The 12,714-nt window shown below is 39.4% G+C and overlaps 1 protein-coding gene across 3 annotated transcripts in view; it reads left to right on the forward strand.

Annotated features, from left to right (window-relative positions):
• The window catches only part of strn3 (striatin, calmodulin binding protein 3), a 198,883-nt gene that overhangs the window by 162,518 nt on the left and 23,651 nt on the right, over nucleotides 1-12,714 (forward strand). For all 3 annotated transcript variants that reach the window (XM_063050439.1, XM_063050448.1, XM_063050457.1), the window contains one exon: nucleotides 7,574-7,749. In XM_063050439.1, the coding sequence (XP_062906509.1) occupies nucleotides 7,574-7,749 (176 nt within the window). The remainder of the gene's footprint in view (nucleotides 1-7,573; nucleotides 7,750-12,714) is intronic.

Genomic DNA, 12,714 nt, shown 5'->3' on the forward strand with positions numbered 1-12,714 from the left:
TAACAAACACACAAATAGGCCTAACCTGTACATGAGTGGAGCAGCAACACATCACAGCAGCAGCAGAGGGAAGCGGGTGGGAGAGACCGGGCTGTGGGTCCTCCTCTAACTTCGGCTTCTTTTTCAAGTAGGCATCGAGATTTGACTGCCTTTTCTTAAGTTTCCTCTAATGAAGCAGTTCTTGGTAGTAGGAAATCATGTTGAGAACACCTCTCTTTGCCTTATTGCTTTGGTCCCAGTCAGGGTCATTATTGATGAACTAGTCCATGATTTGTGTGATTGTGGTGATGCTAGTACTGAGGAATTAATGGTGAGATTCCTTGCTGATGTTTCCTCTTCTCTATCCGTGTCCTCAAATTCGCCCAGGATACGTTGCTCTGCCAGTTCTCAAAGCTCTTAGTTATTAAAGCTCTCACCATGAGAATGGAGTAACTCTTCAACTTTGCCACCATTAACATCCTCACACCATATCACTTGCAGTTTCACATCCATGCTAATGCTTTTCCTAGACACCCTCATCACTGGAAGTTGCAGCCCATTTCCCAGACATTATAGGTGAAAAAAAATGGAATGAATTGGCGAGGGAGCAAAAATGTTTACGGACGTGTGGGAGGCAGAGCGTGAACTAATATGTCAGTGGCTCAGAGTATATGTAAGGTGCTCTCATTGGCTGACTGAATATTTACTGTAATGGCGACTGTTCTTTAGCATTTTTAAGTGTTGGTTAGAATTAATTTTTGTCATTTAGAAAAATTTCAATAAAGAATTGAATAACCACGTTATAATCAATTGGGTAACATTATGCATGGTAGGAGGGTATGGGTGAAGTCATTATGAATTAACTGCAGACAGGTGACAAACATAGAGTGTGAGCCAATAAATTGGATATCAGGAGGTTTATAAATATCCAAAACTGGACAGTGCTATCAGAGCAATTATCCTTCTTAGGATACTTTTGTTCCTTAAGGCTAACTGGTCTTATACAGGTTTCCCCCGCTATCCAAAAGTAGAGTGTTTCTATGAAACTGTTTGTAAGCTGAAGTGGCGTAAAGTGAAGAAGCAGTTACCATTAATTTATATCAGAAAAATTTTTGAGCGTTCCCAGACGCAAAAAATAACCTACCAAATCATACCAAATAGCACATAAAACCTAAAATAACACTAACATATAGTAAAAGCAGGAATCATATCATGAATACACAGCCTATATAAAGTAGAAATAATGTATGTACAGTGTAGTTTCACTTACCAGAATTGGGAAGATTTAGCCAAAACCGATTTGTAGAAAAAAATCGGCACGTACACGCATGTGCACACACCTGCCCACGCAAGGCTTTACGGTCATGGTAGTCTTGGGGTAAACACAAGTTTAAAGTGGGCGCCTTTTTTCGTAAAAGTGAAAATCCTCTTTGGATTTCTTTCGGTTAGCGAAAACAGGTTCTAATGTAGGTCTTTCATAAAAGTGAAGTGGCGAAAGCGAACTTTCGTAAAGCGGGGGACACCTGCATTGGTATGTAAATCTTCAAAATAGGTCAATAACATCTTAGCTGAAAATACTTAGTAATAGAACATTGAATGTGGTGCTACCACTGGTGAGGTAGCATCTATCTGCTTCAAGCCAATTGTACTCAGAAAATTAGAGTTCTCTTGTGTAAGTAAAATAACTATTGCAAGTTTCAACCAACTTTATCAGTGTTCCTTAAAGAAATTACAGATGGTCATTCAACAGCTCCTGTAATTTTTACTTGTAAGATGCACTTCTCTGTGAGATTATTGCTTTTCACTTCCAGGATGAATGTTGGAAGAACTAGGCAAAAAGCATTAATTTAGAACAGTTCTGCTTATTATGAACTAGATATGTCATCTTTGCATATTTAGATTCCATTTTTCTAAAAATATATCTGCACCAGTAGGATTGCTGTGGCATTTGGCACAGTGTGTAATTTAAGGCTGAAATAGTATGCATGCATTGCACAAATATTGACTCTGTCGTGCTCTGGTGGGGTTAGTTGGAATTGAAGAGCTAACAGTTCTGCATCTTGAACTTCAAACCCCATAGATGAAGCCCAGAAGTAGGAGGAGGAAGTGGCAGGTTACACAACTCCAGTTGGAGGCAAGTAAGGCTGTTTAGAATCTGGTCCTTGATATAAGCCTGACACTGCTTATGTCAATGGCAGTATCAGAGGGGCCAGTGTGGAGGGAGGTACAATAAAGTATGGGGCTTGACAGGGAATATAGAATCAAGGCAAGGGCTGAATGGGAGGAGACCAAGGTCTCATAGCTGAGTAGCTAACTCTGTTATGCTCATGAACTAGAGTATAATGTTAGCTGTGATTCATCCTATTTGCTAACATAGTAGTTTTGGCTTAGAATTTCTCAGCTACATATCCTTCTTAATTAAATGATATGAAGTGAACGATCATATGTTTATGAATTTATTTTACTGCCATCCTCCACCCCCCCCGAATTTGAGATCCGCTTGCTCTACTTTTTTAAAAAAACAGTTTTTGTTTTTATTCCCATCTGACATTTTGTTTGCTTTGTAATTATTTATTTCGTATAGTACATCTGGAAACCGCTTTCTCTTTTATTATTCATATATTATTCCTCTTAGTTTAGCCTAGAGGATTTGTTCTATCTTAACCATTTATTCTGTTCTGTCACATTTCCCTCGTCTAATTGTGAAGAGGCAGATCTAATGTGTGCTTTGTGTTGTATTATATAAACCTTGCCTCTGCATCATTTAATTCCATTCGTTGACCCTGGGTGGCTGACTTCACTGTCACCCTCAGACTGATTTGCTGGTGCCATTGTTGACTGGCTGATTTGGCAAAGTGCTTAAGGATATTGTTACCAGATTTAGTACTTATCCATTAGCCAAATATTAGAGATTTGTGAACAATTGAAAACCAACAGCGGATGCAAATTTGTATGCAGCTGTAATTGATAATGTTGTACTCCACTGCATTTTCTATTTCATTGTAATTATTTTTCTGGGTACTACCTCTCATCACAAAGTAGAGACCTACATATGAGGAAGAGTACCCAATATTACCTTAAAGTAATAAGGGAAGCTATCACATGCATCCCTGAGACATGGCTAAAGGATGCATGTCTGTGGGAGCTGAATGTCCAAGGATACACGGTGTATCGGAAGGATAGGCAGTTAGGCAGAGGGGGTGGCGTGGCTTTATTGGTAAGAAATGATACTGAATCATTAGAAGGAGGTGACATAGGATCGGAAGGTACAGAATCTTTATGGGTTGAGCTAAGAAATTGCAGGGGTAAAAGGACCCTGATAGCAGTTATATGCAGGCCTCCTAACAGCTGCAGTGATGTGGACTACAAATTACAACAGGAAATAGAAAAGGCTTGTCAAGAAGGCCAGTGTTAGGATAATTGTAGGGGATTTTAACATGCGAGTGGATTGGGAAAATCAGGTTGGTACTGGGTCTCAAGAGAGAGAATTGGTAGAAAGTCTACGAGCAACACACATAAAAGTTGCTGGTGAACGTAGCAGGCCAGGCAGCATCTCTAGGAAGAAACGTCGACTGCACCTCTTCCTAGAGATGCTGCCTGGCCTGCTGCATTCACCAGCAACTTTTATGTGTGTTGCTTGAATTTCCAGCATCTGCAGAATTCCTGTTGTTTGCGTTTTTAGAAAGTCTACGAGATGGCTTTTTAGAACAGCTTGTTGTTGAGCCCACAAGGAGATCGCCTGTACTGGATTGGGTATTGTGTAATGAACCAGAGATGATTAGAGAGATTGAGGTGAAGGAACCCTGAGGAGGCAGTGATGATATCATGTTTGAGTTCACTGTGAAATTTGAGAAAGAGAAGCCGAAATCCGATGTGTCGGTGTTTCTGTGGAGTAAAGGAAATTACAGTGGCATGAGAGAGGAACTGGCCAAAGTTGACTGGAAAGGGACACTAGCGGGAAGGACGGCAGAGCAGCAGTGGCTGGAGTTTATGCGAGAAGCGAGGAAGGTGCAAGACAGATATATTCCAAAAAAAGAAGAAATTTTCAGATGGAAAGAGGATGCAACTGTGACTGGCAAGAGAAGTCAAAGCCAAATTTAAAGCAAAGGAGAGCGCATACAAGGAAGCAAAAAATAGTGGGAAGACAGAGGATTGGGAAGTTTTTAAAAGCTTACAAAAGGAAACTAAAGCAACATACATCAAAGTTGCTGGTGAACGCAGCAGGCCAAGCAGCATCTATAGGAAGAGGCGCAGTCGACTGCGCCTCTTCCTATAGATGCTGCTTGGCCTGCTGCGTTCACCAGCAATTTTGATGTATGTTGCTTGAATTTCCAGCATCTGCAGAATTCCTGTTGTTTGCGTTTAAAAGGAAACTAAGAAGGTCATTAAGTGGGAAAAGATGAACTATGTAAGGAAGCTAGCAAATAATATCAAAGAGGATACTAAAAGCTTTTTCAAGTATATAAAGAGTAAAAGACAGGTGAGAGTAGATATAGGACCAATAGAAAATGATGCTGGAGAAATTGTAATGGGAGATAAGGAGATGGCAGAGGAACTGAATGAGTATTTTGCATCACTCTTCACTGAGGAAGACATCAGCAGTATACTGGCCACTCGGGGGTGTCAGGGAAGAGAAGTGTGCGCAGTCACAATTACGACAGAGGAAGTACTCAGGAAGCTGAGTAGTCTTAAAGGTAGATAAATCTCCCGGACCAGATGGAATGCACCCTCATGTTCTGAAGGAAGTAGCTGTGGAGATCGTGGAGGCGTTAGCGATGATCTTTCAAAAGTCAATAGATTCTGGCATGGTTCCGGAGGACTGGAAGATTGCAAATGTCACTCCGCTATTTAGGAAGGGGGCAAGGAAGCAAAAAGGAAATTATAGACCTGTTAGCTTGACATCGGTGGTTGAGAAGTTGTTGGAGTCGATTGTCAGGATGAGGTTATGGAGTACCTGGAGGCATATGACAAGGTAGGCAGAACTCAGCATGGTTTCCTTAAAGGAAAATCCTGCCTGACAAACCTATTACAATTTTTTGAGGAAATTACAAGTAGGCTAGACAAGGGCGATGCAGTGGATGTTGTGTATTTGGATTTTCAGAAGGCCTTTGACAAGGTGCCGCACATGAGGCTGCTAAACAAGATAAGAGCCCATGGAATTACGGGAAAGTTACATAACGTGGATCGAGCGTTGTCTGATTGGCAGGAAGCAGAGAGTGGGAATAAAGGGATCCTATTCTGGTTGGCTGCCAGTCACCAGTGGTGTTCCACAGGGGTCCGTGTTGGAGCCACTTCTTTTTACATTGTACATCAACAATTTGGATTATGGAATAGATGGCTTTGTGGCTAAGTTTGCTGATGATACAAAGATAGGTGGAGGGGCTGGTAGTGCTGAGGAAACAGAGAGTCTGCAGACTTGGATAGATTGGAAGAATGGGTAAAGAAGTAGCAAATGAAATACAGTGTTGGAAAGTGTATGGTTATGCACTTTGGTAGAAGAAATAAACGGCAGACTATTATTTAAATGTGGAAAGAATTCAAAGTTCTGAGATGCAATGGGACTTGGGAGTCCTCATGCAGGATACTCTTAAGGTTAACCTCCAAGTTGAGTTGATGGTGAAGGCGGCGAATGAAATGTTGGCATTCATTTCTAGAGGAATAGAGTATAGGAGCAGGGATGTGATGTTGAGCTCTATGAGGCACTGGTAAGAGCTCGCTTGGAGTACTGTGTGCAGTTTTGGGCTCCTTATTTAAGAAAGGATGTGCTGATGTTGGAGAGGGTTCAGAGAAGATTCACTGGAATGAGAGGGTTAACATATGAGGAACGTTTGACTGCTACTGGACTGTACTTGTCCTCCCAGGGGGGACCTCACAGGAACATTTTGAATGTTGAAAGGCATGGACAGAGTGGATGTGGCAAATTTGTTTCACATGGTGGAGGAGTCTAGTACGAGAGGGCATGACTTAAGATTGAAGGGCGCCCATTCAGAACAGAGATGCAAAGAAATTTTTTTTAGCCAGAGGGTGGTGAACATGTGGAATTTGTTGCCACGGGCAGCAGTGGGGGTCAGGTCATTGGGTGTATTTAAGGCAGAGATTGATAGGTATCTGAGTAGCCAGGGCATCAAAGGTTATGGTGAGAAGGCAGGGGAGTGGGACTAGCAGACACCAACAGAATCAACAAACTCATTTGTAAGGCCAGTGATGTTGTGGGGATGGAACTGGACTCTCTCACGGTGGTGTCTGAAAAGAGGATGCTGTCTAAGTTGCATGCCATCTTGGTCAATGTCACCCATCCACTACATAATGTACTGGGTGGGCACAGGAGTACATTCAGCCAGAGACCCATTCCACCGAGATGCAACACAGAGCGTCATAGGAAGTCGTTCCTGCCTGTGGCCATCAAACTTTACAACTCTTCCCTTGGAGGGTCAGACATCCTGAGCCAATAGGCTGGTCCCGGACTTATTTCATAATTTACTGGCATAATTTACATATTACTATTTAACTATTTATGGTTCTATTACTATTTATTATTTATGGTGCAACTGTAATGAAAACCAATTTCCCCCTGGGATCAATAAAGTATGACTATGACTATGATTTTGCTCGTCTGTTGCCATTATCACTTACATTTTTAAATCCAGCGGTTAAAGTTTTTTTCTCCCTGCTCTGATTTCCCAAGCTTGGTTCCTCACTATATACTTCATAATTAGTCTTTTCTGGTTTTGATGGAAGATCCCAAGCTGAGAAAAAACATTTTTCTTTCACTACTGGTGTTGCCTAACATTTTTAAAAACTTGAATACCTTTGTAATTCAGCACCATTAGTTCATGTTTTACTATTTTACTAAAAAATGTGGCAGCCTTATCTGACTGTTGTGATAATTTTGGGTTTTAAGTTTTCACAGGAAAAAAATAAATCTTATAAAAATCCAATGTTACAAAAAACTAATTTCAGTCATTTGAAAATATAGTCTTGGCCAGCAGTCAGTATTCAGAGCTGTTTTTCAGTTATATGATTTTTATTCAGTTATCAAGCCATCAGAAATGCTATTATGTTGTTTGTTATTGTTTGCAAGGATGATATATCTCAGCTTTTCTTTCTTTACTGCACGTCATTTGTGGTCCAGTATTAAGCTTTGCTGAGATTTTGTATTTGGACCTTGAAGAAAGAGACATTGTAAAAATGTTTTTTTTGTGGCTTATGGATTATCTGAGTGCACTTATATTCTTTAAGCAAAACTCAATTTGTTCAACATCCCTTTAATCTGATGTACTTGAAGTTTTAACATTTTTCTTCCGTATATGTGTCATGTTAACTTTCTGTCAATGCCTAAAGCACAATTGTGTTCTAATTTCCACTGAGAGCTTTGGAATGCAGAGATTTTAATTTATTATTGAAATCAAGCCCACTTGACAGTATTTTGGATATAGTCTGCTTTTCGATTTTGCTTTCAGAACATTTGGTAGATGTTCTTCATGTGGCTTTGGTGATAACTTGTGAAGATTACTTCCTTCTTTCATATTAACATCTTTATTCTGGATACGTATTCAGTAACATTCTATATCTTTTACCTTATGTTCATTTTTAGTTGCCGGCTAATAAGGATGCATTTAGGAAGACATGGAATCCCAAATACACACTACGGAGTCACTTTGATGGAGTACGTGCATTAGCTTTCCATCCTGTAGAGCCTGTGCTGGTTACAGCCTCTGAAGACCACACCCTTAAGCTCTGGAATCTACAGAAAACTGTCCCTGCCAAAAAGTATGTTTTTTATTTTGAAAATCATTCCATATTTATGTTAGATGGAGATGGTATATGCTAAGCATATGCATATTTTCTGGGTCCAAATAGACACAGCCAAGCATAATTTTGTGTTCGAGAAGCAGTCTTTTTAGTGGCATCTCTCTCTTGGTTTGGCCACTTAGTCGTCAGAACTACAGCCATTTGAAACAACTGCACATGTTAATACGTAGAAACATAGAAAACCTACAGCACAATACAGGCCCTTCAGCTCACAGTGCTGTGCCAAACATGTACTTACTTTAAAATTACCCATAGCCCTCTATTTTTCTAAGCTCCATGTACTTATCCAGGAGCCTCTTAAAAAGACTCTATGGTATCTGCCTCCACCACAGTCACCGGCAGCCCATTCCACGTACTCACCACTCCCTTTGTAAAAAACTTGCCCCTGACATCCCCTCAGTACCTACTTCCAAGCACCTTAAAACTGTGTCCTCTTGTTATAGCCATTTCAGCCCTGGGAAAAACTACCCCTCAATCAATGTCTCTCATCATTCTATACATGTCTATCAGGTCACCTCTCATTCATTCTCTGTTGCTCCAAGGAGAAAAGGCCAAGTTCACTCAGCGTATTCTCAGAAGGCATGCTCCCCAATCCAGGCAGCAAGCTACTAAACAGGATTCTCTACCTTAGTCAGGACACTTTAGTGAAATTTGTTCCCAGATACCCCTAAACCTTTCATCAAATCATGAAGGGTTCAGCTTTTGCTAATGCTTTTTAAAACAATTCCGACTTCCATCTATAACAGAAAATATTGGATAATCTCAGCTGATCAGGAAGCATTTGGGGAGAGAACAAAACATCTTTTGGGGCTAATGACTTGTTTAAACATTATTGACCTGAAATGTTAGCTTTGAATCCCTCCATAAATTCTGACTGATCTATTTATTTCTAGTAATTTGTTTTTATTTTAGATTTCCGTTAATAGAGTGAAGTGTGTGGGTAAGAGATGATTCAAATGATTTGCTTCACATACTAGGAATGCTGTAGGGTTTGCCATTGAAGCTTACATATAATGTGAAGCAACAGAAAGGAAGGTAGCAAGCACTTATAATGGCTTCAACAGTGTGTCATATTAGTATTCTGAAGCAAAGCACTGTATTTAAGATAGAAGACAATCATTTATTAAAGTTCCCTGATGGAGTGAACTTTGAACCAATGCAGGCCATGCCTGTGATTTAGGGTCATTTTGTCCCTCTAGCTTCTCTGCATCTCTTCTGATGATTTTAACAACAATATTTCACTTGTTACATGTTTATCCAGTAGATCACTGAGGAACTGATTGCATATGTAGCAATTTACTACCTTTTCTCATGGAAGGTGTTGCCAACAAATGAGAGCCACCATTTACAAGCTGGCATGTGACTCTGAGTTAGAACCCTGGGAAAGTTGTTGGGCATCACAATTATAATAAAGAGCCCTAACTTAGCAGTCCGATGTCATCTTGAAATAACAGATCCCTTGTCTGGGCAGTTTGGAAGAAATCCTTCAGTGTTACTTCCCAAGTAACTATCAAGATTCCAAATCAGTTGCTATGGAGATGTGCTGCAAGAAAATGAAGGTATCAATGTACTGTATGTAAAGAAAGACCATGCCCCCCAGTGTAGCCAAATGCTAATATTACTAGATTTCAATTTATTGATGAGAAATTCTCCTGGATCATCTTATCCATACCCAGTATCTCTCCTTCTATCTAGCTCAAATCTGATCTTCACCAAATTAATCTGAAGCAATGTTTCACTTCATTAGAAGCATATGAAGACCAATAGTTAAAGCAAAACATTTCACTTTATACTTCAAATTCACTTCACTGGTTACATGATTGGTGTCCATTTATAAAATACATTCCGCAAAACTTTATTTCCTCTATAATCTTGATTTATATACTATCCAGTGAGGTCTTTATTTTTAAGTGTATACAATTTCTGCCTTAACTTTCTATGGAACATTTCAATTAGACAGTGGTGCCATCAGTAAGGAGCTATCAACCTACCTGTTACTAAATCTACAATACAGTATCCGAGTTTAGGCCTGAATCTCATTAAGTTATATAATGCATCCCCCCCCCCCCCATTGTAACTCTATTCTGTCTTTGAAGTATGTGAAGCTTTAGGAGCTGAAATAGAAGGGATAGTATTTCCTTGTGACATGGCTGGCCAGGGACCTCTGAATTACTTCCAAAGCAAACTATAACAGTAAGATTTATATGGATGGGAATATTAAATAAAATGCTGCAGTAACACTTGTCCGTCATTATCAACAGATGCAAGTTCCCAAATGTGTCTTCTTTCCATGATATCAGTTTAATGGTTCTTCCTGATGGAGGAAATGGCTGATGCATGATCTTCTCTCTCAGTTGCCAACTTCTCATTGTATGCAAGCTGATCTGTTGGAAAGGAGAAATTTTGACAGTATTTGAACAATGTGAAGTTTGAAGTCGCACTTGTCAAGATAGAATGATGTTGATGGTGTATGTACAAATGCAGGTGGTTGAACTATTATAAGGACATTGCCAGAATAAAGAAATAGGCTCTCGAGCTCTTCATGCCTGCTCTGCTATTCAGTAAGATCGTGGCTAATCTTTTACCTCAGTACAATTTTGCTACAGACATCCCCTTTTCCTTGATTCATTTTATTTAAAAAATCAATCAGTTTGTCTGGTACATACTCAGTGAATGAAATTCTGTGACCCTCCTGGGTAGAGAGATCCAAAGATTTGCTCACCTCTGGGTGAAGATATTTCTCCTTGTTACATCTGAATATTCAGTCTCCAATTTTTCAGACTGTGACCCCTAATTCTAATCACCCCTGCCATGTGAAGCATTGACTTAACATATTTTGTCAAGCCTCTTAAGAAATCTGTGCATTTCATTGAGGCCACCTCATTTTTTTTTAAACTCTAGGGAATAAGGGCCCCATCTGTGTAATCTGTTGGTACTTAGAGTACTGGAAGTGCAGTGGGAAGTGCACTGGGTTGATGAGGGAGCATTGGTGTTCAGGTAAGAGTTGAGAATTCTGGACGAATGTATGGTGAAGGTGAAAACAAAAGACAATGACAGATATGTTAGGTGTCATAGCTTAACTATCCTGGACTTAATTAAATGAACTCTAGTAGTGCTGCTGTGTATTCAGGATTATATTGTTTGCATTAACATATTCTGCCGCTTGAGTTTAATCTTGATGGGCAGTTCATTTTGATGTATTGCCATTGCTGCCAGAGAGAAAATCTCTTGCTCTCCATCACCATCTTCACCAGTACCTTCAGAGTAACATTAGTAAAATGAGATATTCTTGTAGGCTTGCAATTAACCTTCATTATAGTACCCTGTAGTTAAAAGACACCTTTTGAAGAGTGCAGGCTGCTTTTATATAGTAGCAACAATGCATTATTTTGATGCTGCTTTTTTTCCCACCTTTTAATTAGGCAGATTGTCGGTGAATGCATGCATAGAACTGAAGCCCCGTTGATGTTATTTGAATAATCAGGTTCAATAATTTTTATTCAACAGTTTACAGTCACGTATCTGTTGTAGGACCAATTTCCTGTACATGTGGTACAGGTTCACAATGTATATAAAGATAGGGTGGAATGTGAGAAGGTTTTCCCTTTCTTTGGCATGGAAATTAGTGGAAGTGTTTTCCTCAAAAGCAAACATAGAAAGTGAAATTGTGAGAGTAGGCCGGTGTGAATGGCAAGCAAAGTAAATTAATGATTGCATCATTGATTGCAACTATGAAAAGGAGAGGCTGTATATGGTGTGACCTATTTGGGAAGATTGTAGTTATAAAGAATTTTGAAATCCATGTCAGGGTCTTTGAGGCAGCATTTGTCTCAGAGCTTCCAGATGGATAATTTGCATACGTTCGTGGTAACCAGCTCCAGATCAATGACTGATAGTCGAGAAACCCAAATTGTAACATGGCTGATGGTGGTGACTTCCCAGGTGAAATGAGTTTGATTTGGATTTACTCAGTAATGACCCAGCAATTGAGGGCTGTAATTTGTCATAGCATTTACACCTTGGAGAATAGATTACATGTGACACCTCACAAACCTTTTCAACAACAACTTGAATTCAACCATGTGGCAGAATTAATTAAGGCAATGTAGTTATTTTGAAGGAATATGTTATCACTTTTTTAAAATATATGATTAGATGTGAAGGGCAGACAGATGCGGCCACCAGCAGTGTGCCAAACTAGAAGCTTCCATGTTACTTTCTGTGTTTCACAACATTAAATAAGTGCACATGGTCAGGTGTCATTGTATGTACAGTATATCCCTTTTAAAGATGTGGCCACAGAAGATACCAAAGTTGATTGTTATTATAGGTATATAGTAGTTTGGACATGACAGGAGGGTAGTGATTTCAAAGTGGATCAAGTGGTGCTAAAAAAGATATCAAAATCACTGGCAATGTGAAGTTTCTCTATGGTCAGAGCTGAAGGTAGGAAGAGATTTAAGAAAAATTGGCTGCTTTTAATGGAGAGAATTCTTGCAGGTATATGGGTTTATAAATGACTAATGTGTTTTATACCAGTTGCTCTAATACTCCGTTATCTGAGCAAAGTGGAATGAAGCTGAGAATCACATTACATAGAATGTATTGTTCTAAGGATCATTTACTTATTGCTACATGACTTGTTTAGTGTGTGATGTTCTGCTTCATCTGTAACTTTAGAAATTTTGCACTTAGCACTCATAGGCATTATTTTAAATTATCAATTGTTTTAACCTGTTTTGTACTTCAAACAGTTAAAACATGTGAAAGTTCTGAAATCCAGTGTTTAGTTTGTGTTGCATGCACTTTAATTGTAATTTTAAGGATTAGCTGAGATTTTGTTAAGTTTTTAATTGGCAGCTCTCCATTGTTCTGCAGATCTATATGGGTCAATTAATGGTTTGAAAAATAATTTCTGCAATC

The sequence above is a fragment of the Mobula hypostoma genome, chromosome 1 (assembly GCF_963921235.1).
Source record: "Mobula hypostoma chromosome 1, sMobHyp1.1, whole genome shotgun sequence".
Lineage (NCBI taxonomy): Eukaryota > Metazoa > Chordata > Chondrichthyes > Myliobatiformes > Myliobatidae > Mobula > Mobula hypostoma.